Here is a 23,335-nt window from a genome sequence, read left to right as displayed (position 1 = left end):
AATCTGCCCCTCTCTGTGCGAAAGTGTGTACGTGCGAGTGCGAACCGAAGATGTGCACTATACAGAGATACAGAATAACTTTCTTAGCCCACTCTTTTCAGCTTTAGGGAAGTGCTTCAAGTGACAGCTTCTGACTCCAGAGACACTGCTCTGTCACTTCACCAAATTGCCTTTCTGCAAATAATCAGGTCCCGGGCTCTTAAGGAAGAGGATGTACTTTTTTTATTATAGACTTTATATTTTGGAGCAGTTCCAGTTCACAGCCAAACTGAGCTGAAGATTGAGATTTTCCAGGTCTTCCTGTCCCCACCCCTGCACAGCCTTCCCCATTATCAACACCCCCCCCCCAACAGAGTGGTACATTTGTTACAACTGATGAATTTACACGGACATATCATAATCACCCAAAGTCTTTGGTTTACATTAGGGTTCACCCTCCCTGTTGTACTTTCTGTGGGATTGGACAAATGTGTAATGACATGTATCCACTATTATAGTATCATACAGAGTCGATTCACTGCCTTAAAAATCCTCTGGGCTCTGCCCAGAGGCTCGATTTGAAAGGGCGAAAAGAGAGGAAAAGAAAAAAGCTTGCAACTGCGAAGGCGCTACCAAACTCCAAGCCGAGTTTGTTCCCAAGTTCGGAGGCTCCAGCTGCCCCAGCTCTCCAAGTCCGGCTAGCGGCAGGTTCTTCCTCCTTTGGTTTAAGTGTCAAGCAAATGGGTTTCCTGTTAACACCGGAATACTGTGAAAGGGCAGGAAGAGGCCAGGCCGCCTCCTCTTTCCCCCCTTCCTATCCGGTTTATTTATTTTGTACACGTTTGTTTTGGTGGAGCGGGTGGTTGCAGCGCGTGCGGCTCTGAGGCGGCCTCGGCGGCCGGTAACCCCTCCCAGAGGAGGCGAGGCCCGGCCAGACCCCGCCCGATCCCGGCTCCAGCTCTGCGGGGCGGACACCGGAGAGAGGAAGGGGGAAGAGAGTGGGAGAGGCAGAGCCGGGAGAAGGAGGCCGCCGGGGCGCGCGAGGAGGCGGGGAAACCTGCTCGGCCCGCGCCCGGCCGCTCCTTCGCGGGCTGCAGGTGGAGCCGCGGAGGTAGCCGCTTCCGCCGCCGCCGCCTCCTCCTCCTCCCCGGGGCCTCCTCCCAGGCCGGGAGGCTGCTGGCGCGGGACGCCCGGAGCTGGCGGCCGGCGCGCGGGGCCCGCAGCTCGTCGATGGCTGAAGGCCGGCGGCGGGAGGACGAGGACGAAGAGCTGCACGAGCGCCGGGAGCTCGGGGGTCCGCGCCGCGCCCGGGGCCGTGCGCTGTCGGGCCAGTCGGCAGCAGGTGAGGGGCGCGGGCAGCGCGAGGGGGGACCGGGGCAACGGGGACCCAGGGCTGGGCGTCCCGGGGCCGCGCAGGTCCTGCCCCGGACGCCGGCGGCTCCCTCGCCCGCCCGGAGGGGACTGGCACCTTTAACTCTGGGAGGCGAACGGGAGGGAGAGTGGCTTTTCTATCCCCATCCTCACTTTGGGGCCGAGCCCGAGGAAATTCAAACCTGTCTCTACCTGCTAGTGGCCCTGGAGCCGAAACTACAAAATTTCCATGCAGACTAAATCCAGGAGCTGCTGGCTTGGAACTTGTGGCCCGGGTGGTTACTTATCTCTGGATGAGTCAGAGGCCAGTGGAGAATGCCCCCTCCCGATAGGTTTGCCTCCGCTGTCGCAACCGGGTCGAACCACATGCTAATCGTCCAGTCGGGTTTCGGTGCCTCTTGAACTTCGGACCTGTGACTGTCCTCCCAACCCCCAGCCGCCCGAGTTCACCTATTTTCTATAGGACTTGCTTTAGAGTTACTTGGTGACCCCCAGCCCCACCCCCCAGTCCAGAATATCGCCTTCCAAAAGGCGATTCATTTGGACTGATCATTTCTGGGCCTGTAACTTGTGTTTTGGGGGTGCGCAAAGGCGGCCCGGATCAATAGTTTGGCACAGAAGTGGAAGAGTGAATAAGTGTAGATCCGCACCCCTTCCCTCTTTCCGGGGCACCTTTTCAATTAAACAGAATAGAGAGGACATTCTTTGGTCTTTGGTTCCAACTGGATAAGCCAGGTATCCGAAAACAAGAGGGAAGAACAAACCTAGGGAGGTGACAACAAAAGGGAGATAAGGCCGTGAGAAAGGTTCAGATGTGAACATTCATTAACGCCCCTTTAGAAAGTGGAATATCGTGAACATTCCACCCAGCCGTGGAGCAGCTTTTCTACGTGGCTCCCTTAACCTAAGAGAAAGTTGAAGAATTAAAAGAAGATAATGGGTCTGTGGGGAACAGCTGGAGGGTAGAAAATGGGATGAAAGGAAAGAGTTTGAGTGGAACAGGAAAAAATAGTCAATCTTGGAGCCTTAAAAATAATTCATTTTGCCCATTACTCTTTTCATCAAAATGGGGCATTTGACTAACCACACGAACACCAGCCATCTTGAAGATAACTGATAGTTTTGTTCGGTATAAACCCAGACCTAATGAAATAATGGGTAATTGCTGGATATGAGTAAATAATTCTTGCAAGAATACAATGAAAAAACTTTACAAAGATGTTCCGCTGTTAAATTACTGATCTGAACATGCCTTGGACTCCTCTTACCTTCAGCAAAAAGCTTCACTTACGTACTGTGCAGAGCTGTACCCGAGGTCAGACTAGATATGATCCAGATAGATGTTTATCATTTAGTTGCAATATGTGTATTTATTCCAAGGCTGGTGGAAATGGCATCTTGTAACTTGTTTTTCCCAGTTCCCTAATTTCCCAAGGCTACCAGAAGCTTTTCTAAGTTCCATGATAATATTTTGCTGATACGTGACACAGTGTCCTTTTTCACTCAGAAATTGGTGTTTTCAGTTTCTAACCATTTAGTGTACCCTGTCTCCACTAAGGGGTGAGGGGCAGAGATATTATGGAGTGGGCAGAGGGTTAAACTGGCCATTATCGGGCTTCTTTCTTTTGAGACACATTATTTAATAGTTTACATTTCTTTGCAAGCTGTGCTCCTCTTTCCCCTCATTAGTTCCCGTGTGTTTTTCAGACTCCATCGCATTCCTTACCAAGCTTGGGCATTTGTTAGTTACGTTTTGTGCTGGATGTTCTCTCTCCAAGTGAAAAAGTAGGAACTGACCCAGAGGCTTCATGTTTCTTCTTTTTAACATCTTTCTAATCTTTCACTTTTCCTGTTCTCATCCGCTCCCTCCTCCCTCCACCACCTCACAGTCTAAAGATTTTCCATTTTTCTTTGATCTCACAGAGGTTGACATCATAAAGTTAGGGTTTATGGACTTGAGGGAGTCTGTGAACTTCTTCTCTCCATGCTAAATTTAGGTGTGGTTGTGGAAATGTGTTTTTTTACTTTACAATGTACATTCAGGAGAACGTATAAAACCTGTAAATCATAAAGTAAAACTCTTGTAACCTGTGCCCAAGTTGAGAAATAGAATATTATCATTTCTAAGCAAACTCTACTCTCTCCCAGTCATGGCTTCTTCCTTCCCCTTGAGGGAACCACTTTTATTCCCTTGCTTTTCTGTGCAGTTTTACCTGTACAGTTTTATCTGTGCATCCCTATACAATATTATTTAGTTTTGTTTATTTTACAACTTCTTATGAGTGGAATCATCCTGTAATTTTTCTTTAGTGTCATTCTTTTTTTCACTCCATATTAAGTTTGTAAGATTTATCCTTATTGTTACATGCAGCTGTAATTTCTTTTCTTTGTATTCTTATATCACACTTTTTGCTTATCATTTTTTATTGATTTGTTGGAGTTCTTTACTTGTGCAGGAATCTCAACTTCTGTCGGTTGCATGTGTTGCAAAATCTGCTTCCACTCTGTGGTTTATTTAAAAAATGTTTGTTTGTGGTTTCTTTTGATGTGGACATCTGTAATTTTAACGTAGGTGTATTTATGAATCTTTTTCTTTATAATTAGTGTCCCTCCTCCCCTCACTGTCCCCCTGGTTAAGAATGCTTTCCCTACCCCAAGGTCATGAAGATATTCTCCTGTATCTTCTGTATTGTCTCCTAAAGTGTTGTTAACGTTCTTTGTAGAGAGGCGCCATAGCGTTCGTCAGACTCTCAAATGGGTCTGAGAACCTCTGACTGACCTACAACATTTTTATATTGTTTCTCCAAAGGGCAGGGAATACAAAATTCTAGGTCCTCCCTTAATCGCCTGGAAGACTGGTAGGCACTTAATAGGGTTTAATAAATACTAAACACTAAATACTAAATAAATGTACTCTCTCTATATGTGTTGATGTGTTTATGGTAAACGCTGGAAGAACAGATATAACTTCTCCAATGTGTTTTGAGTAAAAGAACTAATATCGTCAGTATGAGGTCACAGAATAAAATTCTTTGTATTCTTTATGAACCAGTTGCTTCTTACGTGCTAGCGCCTGTGAGGGAGGTATTATTTTCTCCATTTTGTAGCTGAAGTGAGTATGACTCCGTGCTCCCAATGCAGGGGGGCCTGGGTTCGATCCCTGGTCAGGGAACTAGATCCCACATGTATGCTGCAACTAAGAAGCCCGCATGCCGCAACTAAAAGATCCTGCATGCCGCAACTACACATGCCGCAACTAAACATGCTGTAATGAAGATCCCACATGCCACAACTAAGACCTGGTGTGGCCAAAATAAATAAATACATATTTAAAAATAAATTAAAAAAAAAAAAAGATTGACGCTCAGAAATACTTAAGTGACTTGCTCAAGATCCCGCAGCTAGTAAATGGCAGGATGCGGACTTGAATCCTGGTCTGTCTGACCTGAAAGTCCATGTTTTACCAAGCTATCCCACTGGCTGCTAATACAAGTCAATTGCTTTTAATGCTCCGCACGTTTATACCTGCATGTTGCTTGTTATATTTTAGAAATACTTTATTACATTTATCTGGTGCTTTTCTGCTTGGGAGGGGCTTTCACAGCCTCATGGAACTTGATTGTTACAATGACCTGAGAGGGAAGACGGTACATTTTTATTATTCCCATTTTAAAGACAAGTAAATTGAGACTCAGAAGTGTTAAAAGACTTAATCTAAAAGAATACAGCTAGGTATAGCTGCACCTCAGTTACCTCTTTTGGGTGTTTCAAGTCATAAACTGTCGTTTCTTTAATTTGATTCATATAGCATGCTAGGTCATATGGCCCAGAGTTTGTGGCTCTGTCTAGTAAGTTGTGTAGTTTTGAAAACTGCATTAATTCTTCTGGGCCACCATCTTACAGTTTTTGTTATGAGAATTTCAAAGTTGTCTAATTTATTTTGAGGAAGTTATTTTAAGTCCCATAGAAACTATGGATATATATACACGTTGTTTAAAAATCCTGCACTCACCAACTTCTTTTAGAAGACCTGTCTAGTTATCCTGTCAACAAAATGTATGCAAAATGGTGTAGAAAATACAAGGAATACAAAGAAATATATAAAATAGGCTCCCTGCTTTTAAAGAACATGTCATAGAATTAAGGAAGGTAAGACTAATATACTTTAAAGAAATAAATAAGAATATAAAGTAGTCCATGGTGACTAGCAAGTGGAGTTTAGCATAAGAGAACCAGGCAGTTTTGGTTCATTTCTTGGCTTACCTCTTACTGTGTGACCTTGTGCAAGTTACCTAACCTCTCTGTGCATCCATTCTTTATTTGTAAAGTGGGAATATTAATAAAACCTATTGCATAGGGTTTGAGGATTAAGTGAATTAGTATATGTAATACCTTTAGAACATAGCTAGGCACATAGTGAATACTTCCTATAAAGTTATTAGCGTTTATTTATGTATATTTTTGTTAAAATATCTGACGCTTCGTTAAGTCTACATTTTTCTCCCTTTGGGAATAGTTATGGGGTTTCAGGTTGGCAGAGAAAAAGGAGGTAAAACTGTATCTTCACCATTTCTAATCAAATGTAGTTGCTTTGCTTTGGAGTTCATGCATCTTTTTGAAATATATCAATCTTACAAGACCCCGAAAGACTGAGACTAGTTCTTCATTTGACATTCTTTGCACCATACAAACTATTTTAACGTGGCTTGTCGTTGATGTTTACCCTTTCTTCATCACAAATGAAAAGCTCATTCTTTTTTTTTTTAAATTAATTAATTAATTTATTTATTTATGGCTGTGTTGGGTCTTCGTTTCTGCGCGAGGGCTTTCTCCAGCCGCAGCAAGCGGGGACCACTCTTCATCGCGGTGCGCGGGCCTCTCACTATCGCGGCCTCTCTTGTTGCGGAGCACAGGCTCCAGACGCACAGGCTCAGCAATTGTGGCTCACGGGCCTAGTCGCTCCGTGGCCATGTGGGATCTTCCCAGACCAGGGCTCGAACCCGTGTCCCCTGCATTGGCAGGCAGATTCTCAACTACTGCGCCACCGGGGAAGCCCGAAAAGCTCATTCTTGTGACATAAGTATTTGTGTTCAAAGTGATTTCAACAAATCAAAGGTAAGTTAATGACTCTACATCCTGTTTTTAACCAGGGTGCATCCCTTCATTTTTTTTTTTTTTTAACTTTGCCACTATTCATGCAGTGCTTCTATAAGGTCATTGGCATGTTACATTCTGGGGGCAACTATTTTCCCTCAGATCGTTTCAGCTTTACATTCAATGGTACTTAGAGTCTTATCCTCAGAACGCTTGGGTCTCTCTCAGTTAGCTTTAGCCTCCAGCAATTTACAGCATCTTTCTGGGCCTTAGTTTTTGCCTTATTAACTGAAAGGATGAGGCTTCCAACATTACATTTTATGATTCTAGGGGATGAGGAGGAAAATAGCTTCTGACTCGGTTTACAGAAGCCTGCCAGTGTGCGGGGTCCGATCTGGGGGGGGGGGTGGGTTTCTCCAGGCTCCTTGTGATGAGGGAAAAGCCCAAGGTGCCACACTCGAGATGTCGCCTCACTGGGAAAAAGGCAGTCACGTTAGCTTAAGTTGTGCCGCAGGGACCTGCCTTTCAAGATGGGCACTCCACTTCATCAGTGGAGAACATGGGATGTGTTCTGGGGGAGTTTATAATACTGAACATAGGTATGATGAAAATATTATCCGTTAAGTACAAGATGAAAATATATGTCTAGTAGCTTCAGAGCGAAGAGCAGGGTTAAGGTGGGGAGGAAGGAGGCCCGGCCCCCTCGTTTGTACGAAGGTTCAACATCCATTCCTGCCCCTCAGCAGCTTTAGGCCTCACCTTTAGGGACTCTAAGCTTGCCGTTGGGTGGGGATGGGTGCGTGGCGGGGGAGGGGTGTACAGACAGTAAATCATTGTTTTATTTTCTTTTTTTAAATAAACTTTGTTTTTTTAGAATAGTTTTATAGATTTACAGAAAAATTGTTAAGATAGTACAGAGAGTTCCCGTCTACCTCACATCCAGGTTTCCCTGTTACTAACATCTCCTTAGTTTTTACCTGATTTCTTCCTGCTCTGCAGGATCCCATCCAGGACACCACATCACATGTAGCTGTCGTGTCTCCTCAGGTTCCTCTTGGCTGTGATGGTTTCTCAGATTTTTCTTGTTCTTTCTTTTTTTTTTTTTTTAATTTATTTATTTATTTTTGGCTGTGTTGGGTCTTGGTTTCTGTGCGAGGGCTTTCTCTAGTTGTGGCCAGCGGGGGCCACTCTTCATCGCGGTGCGCGGGCCTCTCACTACCTTGGCCTCTCTTGTTGCGGAACACAGGCTCCAGACGCGCAGGCTCAGTAGTTGTGGCTCACGGGCCCAGTTGCTCTGCGGCATGTGGGATCTTCCCAGACCAGGGCTTGAACCCGTGTCCCCTGCATTGGCAGGCGGATTCTCAACCGCTGCACCACCAGGGAAGTCCCCAGATTTTTCTTGTTCTTGATGGCCTTGACTGTGTTGAGGAGTACTGGTCAGATATTTTGTAGAATGTTACTCTATGGGGATTTGTCTGATGTTTTTCTCATGTTTAGACTGGAGTTTTGGGTGTTTGGGAGGTAAAGTACCATTTTAACCACATATTAAGGGTATCATATTAACATCATTTATAACTGTTGATGTTGACTTTGATCTCCTGGCTGAGGGAGTGTTTTTCAGGTTTCTCTAGGCCAAGGTTACCACTCCCCGCCACCCCCCCATACTGTAGGGGGGCAGAATATCTACATAAATCTGTTAGAATTCTTCTGCACAGGAGATAGCATTCTTTTTTACTCTCACCTTAGTTTCTTCAGGTTCTCCAAACACGTGCCTTGGGATTGTGTTTAGACCCTGCCTTTTGGGGACTGTAAGCTCAATTCCTCCACCCCAGTTCTGTCCAGAATATCCCATGTGTGCTCTTGTCTGGCACTTAGGAAAGGCATGAAATGCGTATCCAACTTGAGATGACCTGTGACTAAAACTCATTCACACTAGAGTATCAACAGGTACAATTTTGGAAATGGAGAGGAAGTTAGAGTATGAGAGGAATTTGGAAAAGCCCTGGATAATCAAACAATAATGAGTTAATATTTATTGTGTGCTAGGTCCCAGATGGTATTCTAATTGTTTTACATGTATTTCCTTCACTTAGTCCTCATACCAATCTTATGAGATAGGTGCGATGATTTCCTTCAGTTTTGCAGATGAGAAACCGGAGGGGGTGTTTACCCAGAGGGGGTAAATAATCTAGTCAAGGTCACGTAGCTAGAAAGCTATGGAGTAGGGTTCTGTGCAGACTTCTACCCAGTATTTATTCTCGTCTTCCTTGGTCAGTGGAACCCTATATTGCTGACTGTGGCAAGGTACCCACCTGTGAAACTGCTTCACCCAGCCTACTAATGAGAGGCAAGAAAAAGTTGTTGAGTGTGGTTTCTAGAAAAATTCTTTAAAGGGGGCTCAACTGCACAGAATATCCTTTTGCCCTTATCACCTTCCATCCCCCGGCCAGGGACAAGGGTGTGTAGCTCACAGCAGCCATCCTGGGTCATGAGGTTATCTTGAGGATGGAAGCCACGCACTGAGAATGGTGGGGCAGAACAATGGATGGAATCTCAGTTTCCAGTGGTAATAGAGTCATCAGATGAGCTTTTGATTGCCTGCTCCTCCTTTATTTAAGAAAAAATAAACTCTGTCTTATTTAAGCCGCTGTTCTCTTAGGTCTTTTAATTAGCAGCTGAATGCAATTCCTAACTGATAAAAGTTCTGACTTGATCATATTTCTCTCTCCTTACCACCAGGCTATTTTTGTTAACATGAGGTTACCTAGGTTCTTGTTGCTATTTTGTACTTTTTTATAATGTGACCTTGGACAAATAACTTAAAGGCCCCTCCCTTTTTGCATCTTTTGAATGGGAATTATTCATTCTCTAAATACAAGTTTACTATGGGAAACATGCTTTTAAATGTCACGTTCTCATGTGTGATGTACATTTCTTGAAGAGGGTCATGGTCATACTTCGACAAGTTTAAGGGTATTGCAAAGGAAACCTATAGAATCTGAAAACAGTTTTCTGATTTTGTCATTTTGCCGAGTGCCAGGTCTGAATACCTCTCAGGGGACAAATAAATAGAAGCTGTGACAGGAGGTGATTTTGTCCCTGCTCTGATATGCTTACGAGCAGATTCTCAGTGGCACCACTGATGAGCCTATAACTCATGCCGGGGCTGCTGCGTAGGATTCAGAGTTTGTTTCCGATACGGCTGACTTCAGTGTACCGGAGTGTTGTTTTCTGAAGATACATTAGTCAAGGAATCGCTATACTGGAAGAAAGCTAAATGCTTTTTCTGAGAGCCGGCCAAGAACAAGGCACAGAAGAAAACGTTTGCACGTGTGGAGAATTCGTTTTTCTGGCGATAAATATCACCATTTCCAAAGAGTCCTTTGAAACTAGTACAGAGGTGTTCACAAAAAACTGGAAGGCCCCTCACTCAGCATGGGGCCACCCATGTAAATGATCCTTTCTTGCTTTGTCACCACCCTTGTTTCTTTATTTCCTCACAAGGACTCCCCCTCAATACACACTAGCTCAGTGGAGATAACAGGCTATCTGGAGATTATAAGGTAGATTTGTGTCACTCCGTTGAGGTATAACTCTTGCCAGTGGAAGGTATGGTTTGTAGGTGAAATTCATTTGGAATAAGGAGTAGTATTTCGAGTTTTAAAAGGTGCAGACTTGTGTTTGAGTATTACTCTTATTTAGATGCTTAATAATGTGAAATGCCTAATATCACAAACATTTTATCTTTTATGCTGTTCTATTCCTGTTTCTCCTTTCTTCTTGAGGCATTCAACTTTAAAACGTGGTGTGGTATTTCTCACATTTCTGTAGCAATGAGACCTTTAAACAGTGCTTCTCAAACTTTAATGTGCCTACAAATCACCTGGGGATCTTGTAAAGATGCAGATCTTGATTTAGTAGGTTTGGGGTGGAGCCTGAGATTTTGCATTTCTAACAAGTTCCAGGTGATGCTGCGGATACTGGTCCCTGGACCACACTTTGAGTTACAAGGTACTCAATCACCTCTACCTCAGTGCCAGGGTTCTCAGGGCTGCCTGGGCATCAGAATTAACTGAGGAGTTTTTAAAAAGACCTATGCTCATGACCCCACCCTCAGATTTTCCTGATTAATTACTTTTGGAACAGTATCTAGAGAACTGGATTTTGGGAGTTCTGTGTGAGGTGAGACTCACTGGCTTAGTGTCCTATTAAAAAATGTGATGTTGAGTGGTTTCAGTGTGCTTTCTTGTAATTTGAACTGTAATATTTTTCCATCATAAGTAATTTATGTTGTGATGCCTTTTAGTCAAACAGAATAAATAAATGGAATCCACCATGCATTTTATACATGGATTTTATTCAGTCCCTCTGTTATCCATAGCCTAAGAAGACTCCACATAAAGAATGATGTAAGGACTTATCATTGAAGTAACTGGAAAGCAACGTGTGTGATAGTTAACGTTCTTTCAGATTGCAAGAAATAGAGGTCTGTTCTGCTAACCTCAGCTGTCGGGAGGCGGCTTATAAGGATACTCCAGTAAGTTGGAAGACAGGAAGTAGCCTTGGAAGTCATTTGGAAATAAGAGTAGCTCTAGGAAACTGACAGCAAATAGTTACCCCGGAGAACATTCCTTTGTTAGTTGGGAAGACTGTTATTCTTTACGTTACTAACACCACCATTTTGGTGACTCAGTTCACTTCTGTCTCCTTCCATGGCTTCTGAACTTACTGAATAATTGACTCTTGTTTTTCTTACAGTCAGCCTCCCTAAGAAAGAGACTCTAAGTAGGCTGGCCAGTCAGGGTCCTGCACAGAGTGCCCCTTTGGGGCAGGGGTCTCATGCTGGTTGACCTCAGAGGCTAATGACAAAGTATATAGTAGCCACCTTTTCAGGCCCATCCCTGGTCCCTTCTCCTGGAGGGGATGGTAGGGTCTTGTGGTACCCACCTGGCCACCTGCACATGAGAATCTGAGAATCGCCTGCAGCTGATTCTGTCAGATGAGACTCTGGGCCTGGGGGGTGTTCTGAGGTTTCTTAGAATGGAGAGAAGGTAAAATTGGCAGATTCCATGCGGACACTCTTTCAGTAATGAGTTCCACGAGGGAAGATTTATGTTGTTCATTGTTATAGCCCCATAACACAGAACGGTGCCTGGCACATATATTCAATACGTCTGTCAAATAGAATAGAATTTTTTAAATGATGTAATGTTGTCTTTATCGTTCGTTTGATTACATTTTATTCTAACCCGAATCCACAGGCAACTATGGAGAGTGAATTTCTGCTCTGCCCGTGGCTCACCGAAACAATATGCTCTGACGCGCCAGATCTTTTCTTGTTGCCTTTTTAGCAATGATGAACATTAGATGTTTGCCACTTGGCGCCATCAGTACGGCTGGCGTCAGGCTTTGGGCTGAGAGGCAGCAGATGGATGTCAAGTCCAGCGCTCGGAGTCCTTCCTAACGGCCTCCCTCTAGGGTAACCTTGGCCGCGGCTGTTTCTCCTCTGGGAGGCGAGCGGCCCCTCCCCGTCCAAGGGCGCCGCCATGTTGGGTTCCAGCGCATCGGCTCTGAAAGGTCAAGTGTGGATTTGGACGTTTGGCCAAGGAAAGGAGGCTACTTTTCAGGTAAAGAGGGAGACACTGGGAAGATGGGAGTCGCCGTTACTTACAGCAGCTGCTGCCTCTTAAAAAGCTCCAAACCCCCTATCTGTGCGGAATGGGCGGAGGGTGGATGTTAAGGATGTTTTCGAGGAAGGATGGACCCGGCTGATGATGGATGGGGTGTAGGGCAGCGCAGCGAGCACCAAGTCCAAGGATGCTGACCTGCCCCGACTCGGGAAAAGGAGCTTGCAGTTGGCACCTTCCCAGGAGAGAGGCAGTGATACCCACCATTGAGTACTAAGCCTTGATTGGAGCGCGTTTGCTCTTCGTGTGAAATATCACGGCCGATACCTACGTAGCTCTGGGAACAAGCCTTTCAGTAGCTCCTTGAGCTCGAGGATTCTGTAAACCTTGAAGAACGTAATTTGATAGTTATCACCTCATAGGTTTCCAATGAATGTTTAATGAAGGTGATGAAGAATTAGGGGTTTTAATACCAATATTCTTCAATTCTTTGCTCTTTTAATTAAAAACTAGATTTCTTCCTCTTGCAGTGGGCTTTTTAAAAGTACCAACTTTTTAGCATGTCTGAACAAGACATTTTATTGATCACTCACCAATTTAGTGCTTGGCGTATGCCAGGAACTCATGTAATCCTTTAACAACACAGAAAGTCAGGTTGTTTTTAATAAGAACAACAAGGCAAAGAGAAATAGAGTTGGGATTTGAAGCCCTGCAGTCTTTTTTCTCCTTTAATTTTTAAATTTACATACAGTAAAGGTGACTTCTTTTGGGTACGTAGTTCCATGAGCTGTGATACATGTACAGATTCTTGTAACCACCCCCATAGTCAGAATACAGACAGTTTCATCACCTCGAAATTCCTGTGCTGCCTCTTGCAGTCATATCTTCTCTACACCATTTAACCCCTGATCTGTTCTATGTCTCTGAGTTTTGCCTTTTCCAGAATATGATATAAATGGAATCATTTCACCCAGCACATTGTTGTGGAGATTCATTCATGTTGTTAACTGTGTCAATAGTTTGTTCCCTTTTGCTGCTGAGTAGTATTCCATTGTATTAATGCACCACAGTTTGTTTATCCATTTACCTGATAAAGGATATTTAGGTGATTTTCAGTTTTTGGTATTTATGAATAAACATACAGGTTTTTGCATAAACACAAGTTTTTATTTCTTTGGTTTAAGTACCTAGATATTGGTTTAATGGGTAATATGTAAGTGTATGCTTAACTTTACAAGAAACTGCCAAACTGTTTTCCAGAGTGGTGCTATACCATTTTGCATTATTATGAGCAATGAATGAGAGTTCCAGTTGCTCCACACCCTCATCAGCACTTGGTATTATCAGGTTTTTCTCGTTTGCTTTTGTTTTTGTTTTAGCCTTTCTGATAGATGTGTAGTGATACTTTGTTGTGGCTTTAATGTGTGTTTCCTTAATGGATAATGATGTTGAGCATCTTTTCATGTGGTTAATTGACATCCATTATGTCATCTTTGGTGAAGAATGTTTAAATCTTTGCACATTTTTAAATTGGGTTGTTTGTTTTCATATTATGGAATTTTAAAGAGTTCTTTATATATTTTGCATTCAAATTTTTGTTGGATATCAGATATGAAAATATTTCTCCTGGTTTGCAGTTTATTTTTTCATTCTGTTAACAGTGTCTTTAGCTCTTTGAATATATTGGAAATAGCTGATTTAAAGCCTTTGTCTAGTAAGTCCAATGTCTGGGCTTCCAGGAACTGTTTATATTGATTGCTTTTTTTTTTTCTTTTTCTGTGCATGGGCCATTACTTTCTTGTCTCTTTGTGTGCCTCATAATTTTTTGTTGAAAACTGGACATTTTGAATATTACAATGTAGCAACTCTGAAATCAGATTCTTCTCCCTCCCCAGGGTTTGTTATTGCTGCCTATTATGATTGTTGTTGCTTGTCTAGTGATTTTTCTAAACTAATTTTGTAGAGTGTGTAATTTTTGTGTGATGTGTGGCACTGAAGTCTCAGTTTCATTAGCTTCGTGGTCAGCTAGTGATTGGACAGAGTTTTCCTTAAATGCCTAGAACCAAAAAAAAAAAATCTCCCAGTCTTTGCAGGGGGGCTCTGTGTGTGTATCACAGCACACCTTCAACACTCAGCCAAGCAGAGTACAGCTAACCTTAACCTTCACTTTCTGCTTGTGCAGAGCCTGTAGTTCAGCCAGAGCTGAGAGGTTAGGGCCCTCTCAGATTCTTTCTGAGCATGCACTCACCCTGGGAATGCACATGGACTTCTAGGTTCCTAGGAATATGTGGGATCTTTTCAAAGCCCTCATTTCCCAAAGCATCTCATCCTTCAGCCTTTCCCCCCAACTTCTTTGGTTAGTCTGTTGTTTGCCCCAACTATTATCCATTGCCTCATGCAGCCGCAACAAATATATTTATTTGCCTGTAAATGATTTCAATAAGTTTTCTCGAGCTAGCCACTTTTTAGGAGAGTTCTGAGTTAGGCAAGATAAAGGCAAGTCTTTTGTGCTGGTCTTCCAGGGTTCCACCGGACAAGTCAAAACAAATTATTATAATTCTTTGTCAATGAGGTCTTTTCTGCTCCCTCTGGTACTGGTACTGGTACCGGTACCGGTACCAGTACCAGTACCAAGAGGGCAGGCTATTATTTTCAAGGCTTCCACTGAGCTGGAGAATGGGGGATGGGACCAGGGTAAGTTAAAATGCCACAAAACTTGCTACTGCAACCAAAACCCAGCTAGTTTTCCTTGATTAAGTGTTTCACTGTACTTAAGTGCATCAAGTGGTTGCTGCAAGCTTTTGGTTAGTTTTCAGTGTTCAAAAAGGGTTGATTCTGCCAGTTTCTGCCAGCTTTTAACTGCTTTTACGGAGGACAGACTTCTGGAGTTCTTTACTCTGCCATTGTCACTGATGTCCCTCAAGTATGGATTAAAAGAAAAACTGATTAAGGTTGTTGGTCTTTTTATGAGCAAATTGGCCCAAGTTTTCCCAATAAAATACCGAAAGAGAAAGTGTGGAGAGTCTTACTCGTTTCGGAAGTGTTTGCACATCCTACAGTAGCATCATCAAGGTATTTGAGGAGCCCCGCTCATCTGGTTACAGCGCTGGGGTCAAGACCCTCCATTTAAACCCTGCATAGGCAGCTTGCTTTTCTCAATTCCAGGCCACAGACCACACCTAATCTGTCTGTTGCTTTTTAAAACATGATTTTCAAGGGATATCTGGTCAGGAAACCTGTATTCCTCTTTGTTTTTGAAAGAATGACTCAGAGAAGGTAGCTTTATTGCACTCTCCTGATATAAATCAGTCATGTGTTAACACTGGGGAGTGGAATTGAGGAGGGTGTGGAGTGTGTAACTCTATATACTTCTGTATTGAGTTTCCTCCAATGAGTATTACTTTGGAAGTTAAAAGAAAGGAAAATAAATTAAAAATACCATGTGAAATAATCGCCTGCTGGTCTAGTGTATTTGTTGCTCATTTTGTGGTATGTTTTTAAACCTGTTTTGCCTTAAGGTGAGTTACTGCAATGATCGTAGCAAATGCTGTCCTGTTGATAAAAGAAATGATTGTTAAGTATTGGAGAAAATGATAGTAGGAAGGAAGTATATAATTGCGTTTCCTCTGAAGATCATTTTTCAAACACTGGCTAATTTATCATTCATTCACCTATTCTATCTTATGACATTCACTTGTTTTTATGAAAGCCATAATCACTTGAAAAGCAAATCCTCATTTATAACCACACTGTTGAAAGCTGTTTAACATAATCAAAACCTACCCTTAGCGTCCTCCGCCTTATTTTTTGCTGTGTATTTCATCTCCAAGTTGTGATGCAACAGAACCTGTTCTAAAGCAGTAGGTGGAGGAGACCTGCATTGTAATGCTCAACTTGCCACCAGCCAGCTGTATGTCCTTGATTTAATCTCTCTAGGTCTTAGATTCCTCATTGACAATATGAAGGATTTAGACCAGGGCTCTGGAAACCATAGCCCTGTGGACCAAATCTGGCTCACTGCCTGTTTCTGTAAATAAAGTTTTATTGGAACACAGCCACGCTCATTCTTTTATATATTGTCTATGGCTGCTTTTGTGCCGTATATGCAGAATTGAGTAGTTGCAACAGAGTCTGTGTGGCTTGTGAGCCTAAAATATTTACTGTTTATCCCTTAACAGAAGAAGTTTGCTGACTCCAGACTATCAGCTTTTCTTTCAGGTTAAAAATTCTCTGTTTCAGTTTTGGGATACTTGGGCCAACTATTTCTTTTTGCCCATCAGATTGCTTCGTAGCAGATCACCAGAAAAATTCAACTGGAGGAGGGGAAATACAAATCATACATTGTTATTTGTTAAACACCTATATCCATCATACGTCTGACATATTTTGTTAATGCTGTGGTTACAAACAACCTCTAAAGCTCGGTATCTTATGACAGGTATATTCAGCCGGTGAGCTGCAGCTCAGCCTCACTTGTCTTCTTCATTCTGGGATCCTGGCTGGAGGAGCAGTTCCTAACTGGGAAACGGAGCAATGGACAAACGATGTGTCAGCTTTTAAAACTTCTGCTCAGAAGTGGCATATATTACTTCTACTCACATTTCTGTAGCCAACTGGATGTTAGTGGTACAGGGAAGGATAATCCTTCTGTAGGACGCCCTGGTCCCTCGAGTGGGTGGCTCATCCTTCTGCAGGGAGAGCTGTGGAACACTGGGAACAGCGTCATCTACCTCAGCCTCCTTAAGGGTTCCCTGGTGTGAGCAGACTGAAACTAATGGCCAAAACTTAGTTTCAGAATTCTTTGTGTGTAATATTTTTCATGAACTCTCTGCAATTAACAAGTAACTAGAAATTGGCCCGTTGAGCTTTTGGAATATATCCTGAATCTCTCAGTGTGCTTATTTAATAAATGCTCATTGTAAGAATGTAATATCTGTTTGGATTTCTCTTTTATAGACTCCTGATGTCTTTAACTTATAATTCTCACCCCCAAGCTATCTTCTCCAAGGTTCCATATAATGACACAACTCAAGTTGCCCCAGCCAGAAACCTGGGTGAAGTTCTTAACTTCGTCCCTCCCCATGATTACTTATATCTAACCAGTCAGTTACCAGAGTCTATTGAATACATCCCCTAGGTAGCCCTTGACTAAGTCCTCTTGCCTCCATCCTCATTGCTACCATCCTTGTCCAGGCATCTCTCACCATTCACAACAGCCTTGTAACTAACTAGCCTTTCTACCTCCTGACTTGCTTGTCTGTAATCCATTGTCTACACAGCCACTGAAGTGATTTTTCTAAAATGCAAACTGATCATGTTATTCTGCATTAAAGCCTTTCAACGCCTTATTTAATCTTCCCCTTAAATAAGCTCAAATTTCTTAGCATGGCCTTGAACCTTTTTTTCCTTTATTTTTTTTCTGGGAATTCCCAGGTCTGTCCTCTTATACTTAGCTTACATTCATGGCTGGAAAAATATAATCTTTCTTCTAGAAGGATTTTTCTAGAGCATATTTTATGAACTCACATAGTATTTGGTAGATGTTTTTCACTTGTAGAGATTCAAACACTTGATAGAAAGCATTGTGCAAAGCCGACTGTGTGCAGTATTGAGGATTCTCCTGTCCTGATGCTCAGTGGATTGCTCCTTCTTGGAAGGGCTTGGATAAGCCAGATCGGCTCCAAAGAAAGGCGGGTTGACACTCTTTTGTTTTACTTTCTTTGTGACCTGTTTTTAGAAGTTTAAAATGTGCCCATTTTGGAACTGGTCATTTATTGGCCCTCTTTAAGTGAGCTAACATATTTTTCCTTATGATACCAACTCAGCCACTTTGGACAAAAAGAATGTGAAGCAAATGCATTTTTAAAAAATACTATCTCCTCTAGGTCTTTCATGTTAGCTCTCTGTTTCAGAAATAAAATAGCTTCATTGAACTCATAGGGGGATAGGAGAAATCCAAATACTTGCCTTTGAAGATGCTCTAGTGATTTTAATTTTTCAGGCAAAAATGTTTTCATTATTTAAAATTCATTGACACAAAATTTCTTTGATCAACCAACTGCTATCCTTCTTTTTATCTAGCCTAGTTATGTGGAATTTTTAATAGAAGGAATGGAAAGTCTCAACTCTGAAGCTTTGCAATTGTTGTAACCAGCTTTCTGTTATCATAAGCTAATTTTAAAAAGCAAGCTTAATCAAAGAAAAAAGCAAGGTTAAAAAAACCTGTATATCTGTATAAACATTTAAAAAGGAGTCAGAGGTATGTTGGCCACATCTTTAAGCAAGAGAAGAACATGTAAAGGGTGATAGTGATGAACACAGCCGGTACATGGGGATTTGAACTTCCTATGTTAGATATTTCTGTAACATTGTGGGGTTTTTTTTAGTAAGCAGAGTTAGGAAAAAGAATATTTTTTAAAAGATTTTTTTTTTTTAAATGAAGAGTTAGTTTGTTTCCTCCTCCTTAGGGAGGGAACAATCATCAGAGTTAGAACAGGCTGCTTTGTGATTACTTACACTATTCTAGAGGTTCCACAAATATAGAGATTCTTGACCATCTTGAAATTTCATGAAAAAATGTTGTGTTTGTGCATGAGTGCTTTTTTTGGGATGCAGGGTTAGAGTAATGTGGGAAAGAGGGTCCATAATTCAAACAGATTCTTCTGGTCTTTTTTCTCTAGTCCTGCCCTCTCTGAGCTCCAGACTGCCTTCTCAACATCTCTACTTGTATATCTAATAGACATCTCAAATCTAACACGTATGTATGTTTTCCATTGCTGCTGTAACAAATTGCTACAAATTGTCCTACAGTTCTGGAGGCCAGCAGTCTGGAATCAGTTTCACTGGGCTAAAATCAAGGTGTTGGTAGGGCTGCATTTTATCTCCAGGCCTAAGGGAGAATCATGTTTGCCTTTTTAAAATTTCTGTAGGCCAGCTGCACTCCTCGGCTTGTGGCCCCTTGCTCCATCCTCAAAGCCAGCAGCATAGCATCTTTGTTCCTCTCTTCCTTCTGCTTCCATCCTTCTGCTTCCATCCTTCTGCATAGTCTCATAAACATCTCTGACTCTGACTCGCCTGCGTTCCTCTTTAAAAAGATTTGTGATTATATTGGGCCCACCCATAATCCAGGATAATGTCCAAATCTCAAAATACTTAATCATATGTGCAGAGTTGCTTTTACCAGGTAATGTAACATATTCACAGGTTTGGGGATTAGACAGGGACATCCTTGGGGGCCATTATTCAGCCTATCACTGCATTTGATAGCCCAGCAAACTGTTCCTCCTCCAGCCTTCCTCATTTCATTTAATAGTATGGCCATTCTCAGGCCACTAACCTAGCAGTCATTCTTGATTTCTCTTTTCAAATCTTTATCTTTCCCATCCTCCTATTCCAATTACCACCCTCACTCCCATCACCCACATCCAATCCATCGAATCACATCTGAATCCAATCAAAATGTTATCACAGTCCTACCCAACTGTGTCTAGAATCTGCCCTCTTCTCACTAATTTCCACTAAAATCAGGATGCCTTTAGCATTTTGGAGCCTTAAGGCCTCATCCCATCCTATTCTTTTTACTCCTGGGTGTTAATTATCAAAGTTAATTACGGTACAGGGCAGTGTGGGCTAGGTGTCATAAGAGTGGCACAAAGAGCCACCGGACTAGACCTCAGTCACTTTATTCCAACCACATGGAGATGGGAAGTGAAGACTTACATGGTAGAAGACACTGTGGAGAGAATTTGGGTTGGTTGAGGATAATTATCCTGGAAAGCAATTAGAATTTTCCATTAAAGATTTCAGTCTTTTTTTATTCTTATGACAGTGAACATTTCCTCTCAATTATTGATTGTAAGGAATAAAATTAATCTCTGGTTATTTTGAATGACTCCTTCCCTTCCCTTCCTTCCTGAAGAAGGATCATGTTTAACAGAATTCTCAGGCAACTGATTTCTAGTATGTAAACTGTACGTAGTCAAATTTGGTGTAGAGAATATTATAGCTTCAGAATGAAACCAAGCATCTGAAAAGGTAAAATACCCATTGTTGAAATAATATAAAAATAAAGCTTCCACATTTTATTATTATTCTGAATCCTTTTTCTGTAATATTGCCACATGTTGGGGGTGACTTTACAGTTTAATGAAATAAAGAAAAAAATGGGTGATTACTTGAAATAGTCTATTTGTTATATAAGTAGAAGATCTGGAAGTAACTATATTTCCTCACTTTTGGGGGAAAAAAAGTTCTGGTTGGATTTCAGCAGCCTTAGTGTATAGCTTTATTTGTTAAATGTGACCTTAGCAAATCCAACCTTAATTAAAATTCCTCAGGACAAGAAAATGAAAATTGGAGCATATTAAAGCAGATATTCCAAGGAATAAAGTATTCTGCAAATTAAAATAGATTTTTAAGGCAGAAAGGCTATTGAGCCCACCTCCAAAATAAGATGTAAAGTTGTTCCTATTAATTTTCTCCTCATTTGGTCAGTGGTGGTGTGGACTAAATTCGTTACCAGTAAGTGTGGCATTTTAGTTCTGTGAATACAAATGTTTATTGATTTTTTGGTCCTCCAGTCATGTGTTACCAGTTGCTGTACTCATATATTGGGTTAAGCTTTATATTTTGTGTTTTAGCAATGGAAACAGAAAATGTATGTAGTTAGTTTGAGCCTTTTCTTGAAATACAATCACAAGAATTATTTAGAAGATCTTTAGAAAGCCCTAAATACACCATAGACTAGTCGTTTTTTGTATAAGCAGGAAAAAAACTTCCCTGCTCAGTTTTTAAAAAAATACTTTATTGAGATATAATTCACATACCGTATACTTCACCCATTCCCTGTTAGTTTTTAAAACCATTTCCTAGGGTCCTTTCAGTGTGTTTTTCAGATATTCACTGCCTCCTTTTCTAATCAACAGATTGATTGGGTTGAGGTATACAAGAGAAGGGCATTCCAGGTATAGAGGACAGATTTTAATAAGGCCTTGAGGTGGAAATTGGAGGAAGGAATGAGAAGAATATTGCTCTGGGTAAGAAGGGAAAAAATAAATAGGAAGTAAGGTAGGTGTCTTAGTGATGAATTATAAAGTAGATGGTAAAAAACTTGGGCTTGTGCCTTTCTTCACCTTGGTTCACGGGGCCTTATTATAAGGGTGGTGCTGGTAGGGGACAGGGAAAACAAGAAACAGCCCACAGCCTCCTGGAATCGAGCCTTCCTCACTGATGTTCAGGTGCCGTAGTCCTCTAGTGTTTTGCTTGTTAGCTGACTGGGGTTGATTGTCTTTCTCTCTGCTTCTTGTCTAATTCTGCTACCATCCAGCTCCCCTGTCTACCATCCTAGCTCCCTCACAGCCTCTGCGGACTCCCGTGAGCAGTGGTGTGGGACCTTCTGTTCTTCTATTCTTTGATCATTCCCCTGCTCTCAGCCCTCAATACCTTCCCATCCCACTGAGAATGCGATTCAGAGCCCTTACTGCAGCTCCTAGGGCACTGCTCCCCCTCTGCTCCCAATTCCCAGCCCTGTCCCCCCGCCTCCGCTCAGCAGTGACCTCTGCTCTAACTCACACGCACACAGCCGTGTGCTAACTCATCCTCCCACCTCAGGACCTTTGTACTTGCTGTTCTGTCTACCTGGAAGGTTCTTAGGTATTTGTTTTGCTTCCCTCCTTCATGCGGGCCTCTGTAAATGTCACCTCCTTAGAGAAACTTCCTTGACCACCCGACCTAAAGTGGAGTCCCCCACCCTGATATCTTATCTGCTGCTTCTGTGTTACCTTCCTTTATCAGACTTTCTTGTACTTGGCATTATAATAAACATTTACAGTTGGCACTCCATAACCAGAGTTTTGCATCTGTGGGATTGGTTGAATCCACGAACGTGGAACCCACAGATTTGGAGGGTCAACTTACTATGCCATTTTATATAAGGAACTTGAGCATCTGCAGATTTTGGTATCCCTGGAGGTACTGGAACAAACCCCAGTGGCTACTGAGGGAGGACTGTATTTTGCATTTGGTTATTGTCTCTCTGCCCCACTGGAATGTACACTCCTTGAAGGTAGGCTTGGTGCACTGTATATGTTGCGGTATCCTCAGTACCTAGAACATGCCTGGAACATGGTGGGTACTTAATATTGTTGATTGCACACTGACATACTCTAGGGCCCATTTTCAGACTTCCCATGAGAAGGGGTCTGTTGGGTTGTCCAGTATTTAGTGCATCTGTTGGGTAAGATGTTAGGCCAACCTGCCCCCCTACCCGCTAGGCAGCTCTTACGTCAAGTGCTCATCCCTAGTAAGTCCAGCCAGTAGTGGTCAGGTCTTGTGGTCAGTGGTGAGGTCATGTGGTCTTCTTCTATAGTTATCCCTTTCTTCCCACTTGAATGGCCTGGTCTCTCCAAAAGGTTTACATTTCAACTCTTGGTTCAGGAGAAGAATATTGTCAGATTCCCATGCTGTGGAACAGTTGCTTCCTAAGGGTCTGGAGGAATGATAGGAAGCAGTGTTTTGGCTTCCTTGACCTTCTTTATGGCCCCTTGCCATGTCATCCTGGCTCATACATTTGTGTGTTTTCTCTTCCTATTTGTTCTTCTCCAGTTCTTGATTTTAGTCTGTCCTTTCTCCTCCATTTTCCTTTCTTGCCCCTCCTTTCTCTTTTTCTTTTCTCTCAGCTGCCATTTTGCTTTGCCCTCTGTATCATTCCAGAGCTTGCTTAGCTTGAATTATTGTCTCTGAGAAAGATTTCAGTTCACCTGCTTTGTGTACTGTTTGTTCCTTTGTGCCTTATAGGTGGAGAGAGGTACGAAAGAGAATGGGGCCAAAACATTCTTTCCTTCATTCTTTTATTTAACCTGTATTTGAAAACCTACTTTGTGTAAGACATTGTGCCAGGTTCTTGGCTACCTCAGTAAACAAAAGGTCCTTAGTTGGGGAGACAGAGAGTTTGTGTGTTTATTTCTCATTCATTCATTCACTCATTCAACAAATACTTATTGAGACTGGAATATAGTGGTTGGCAAAAGCAAAAATTCTTCCTCTCATGGACCTCATTGCATTTTGGTGAGACAGACATACATTAATTAGACAGTTACACAAATGAATGTTAAATTACACCTGTGTTGAGTCCTATCAAGGAGGACACCGTATTGCGAGACTGTATATTGGGGGGATTTGTTCTCGTCAGGAGAGCTGGGAACAGCTTCCTTGAGGAAGTGAAGAGTGAACTGAGATCAGTAAGACTTAACCACGCAAAGACAGCG

The 23,335-nt window shown here is 42.3% G+C and overlaps 1 protein-coding gene and 1 long non-coding RNA gene across 8 annotated transcripts in view; both read left to right on the top strand.

The window, feature by feature from the left end:
- Positions 1–845: 845 nt before the first annotated feature.
- The window catches only part of SH3D19 (SH3 domain containing 19), a 180,480-nt gene continuing 157,990 nt past the window's right edge, over positions 846–23,335 (top strand). Inside the window, exon 1 of one of the 7 annotated variants that reach the window (XM_057546756.1) lies at positions 846–1,321. In XM_057546756.1, the coding sequence (XP_057402739.1) occupies positions 1,210–1,321 (112 nt within the window). In that variant the 5' untranslated portion in view covers positions 846–1,209. The remainder of the gene's footprint in view (positions 1,322–23,335) is intronic. The other 6 variants (XM_057546754.1, XM_007189405.2, XM_057546750.1 and 3 more) reach the window with 6 other exon arrangements.
- LOC130708241 (uncharacterized) lies at positions 10,908–16,995 on the top strand. The gene is made up of 3 exons (XR_009008357.1): positions 10,908–10,981; positions 11,706–12,071; positions 16,510–16,995. It is a non-coding gene; the product is annotated as an uncharacterized LOC130708241 (long non-coding RNA).

This window comes from Balaenoptera acutorostrata, chromosome 5, assembly GCF_949987535.1.
Source record: "Balaenoptera acutorostrata chromosome 5, mBalAcu1.1, whole genome shotgun sequence".
Taxonomy (NCBI): Eukaryota; Metazoa; Chordata; class Mammalia; order Artiodactyla; family Balaenopteridae; genus Balaenoptera; species Balaenoptera acutorostrata.
Note: the sequence above shows the minus strand (reverse complement) of the source record. Positions and strands in the feature narration are given on the sequence as shown.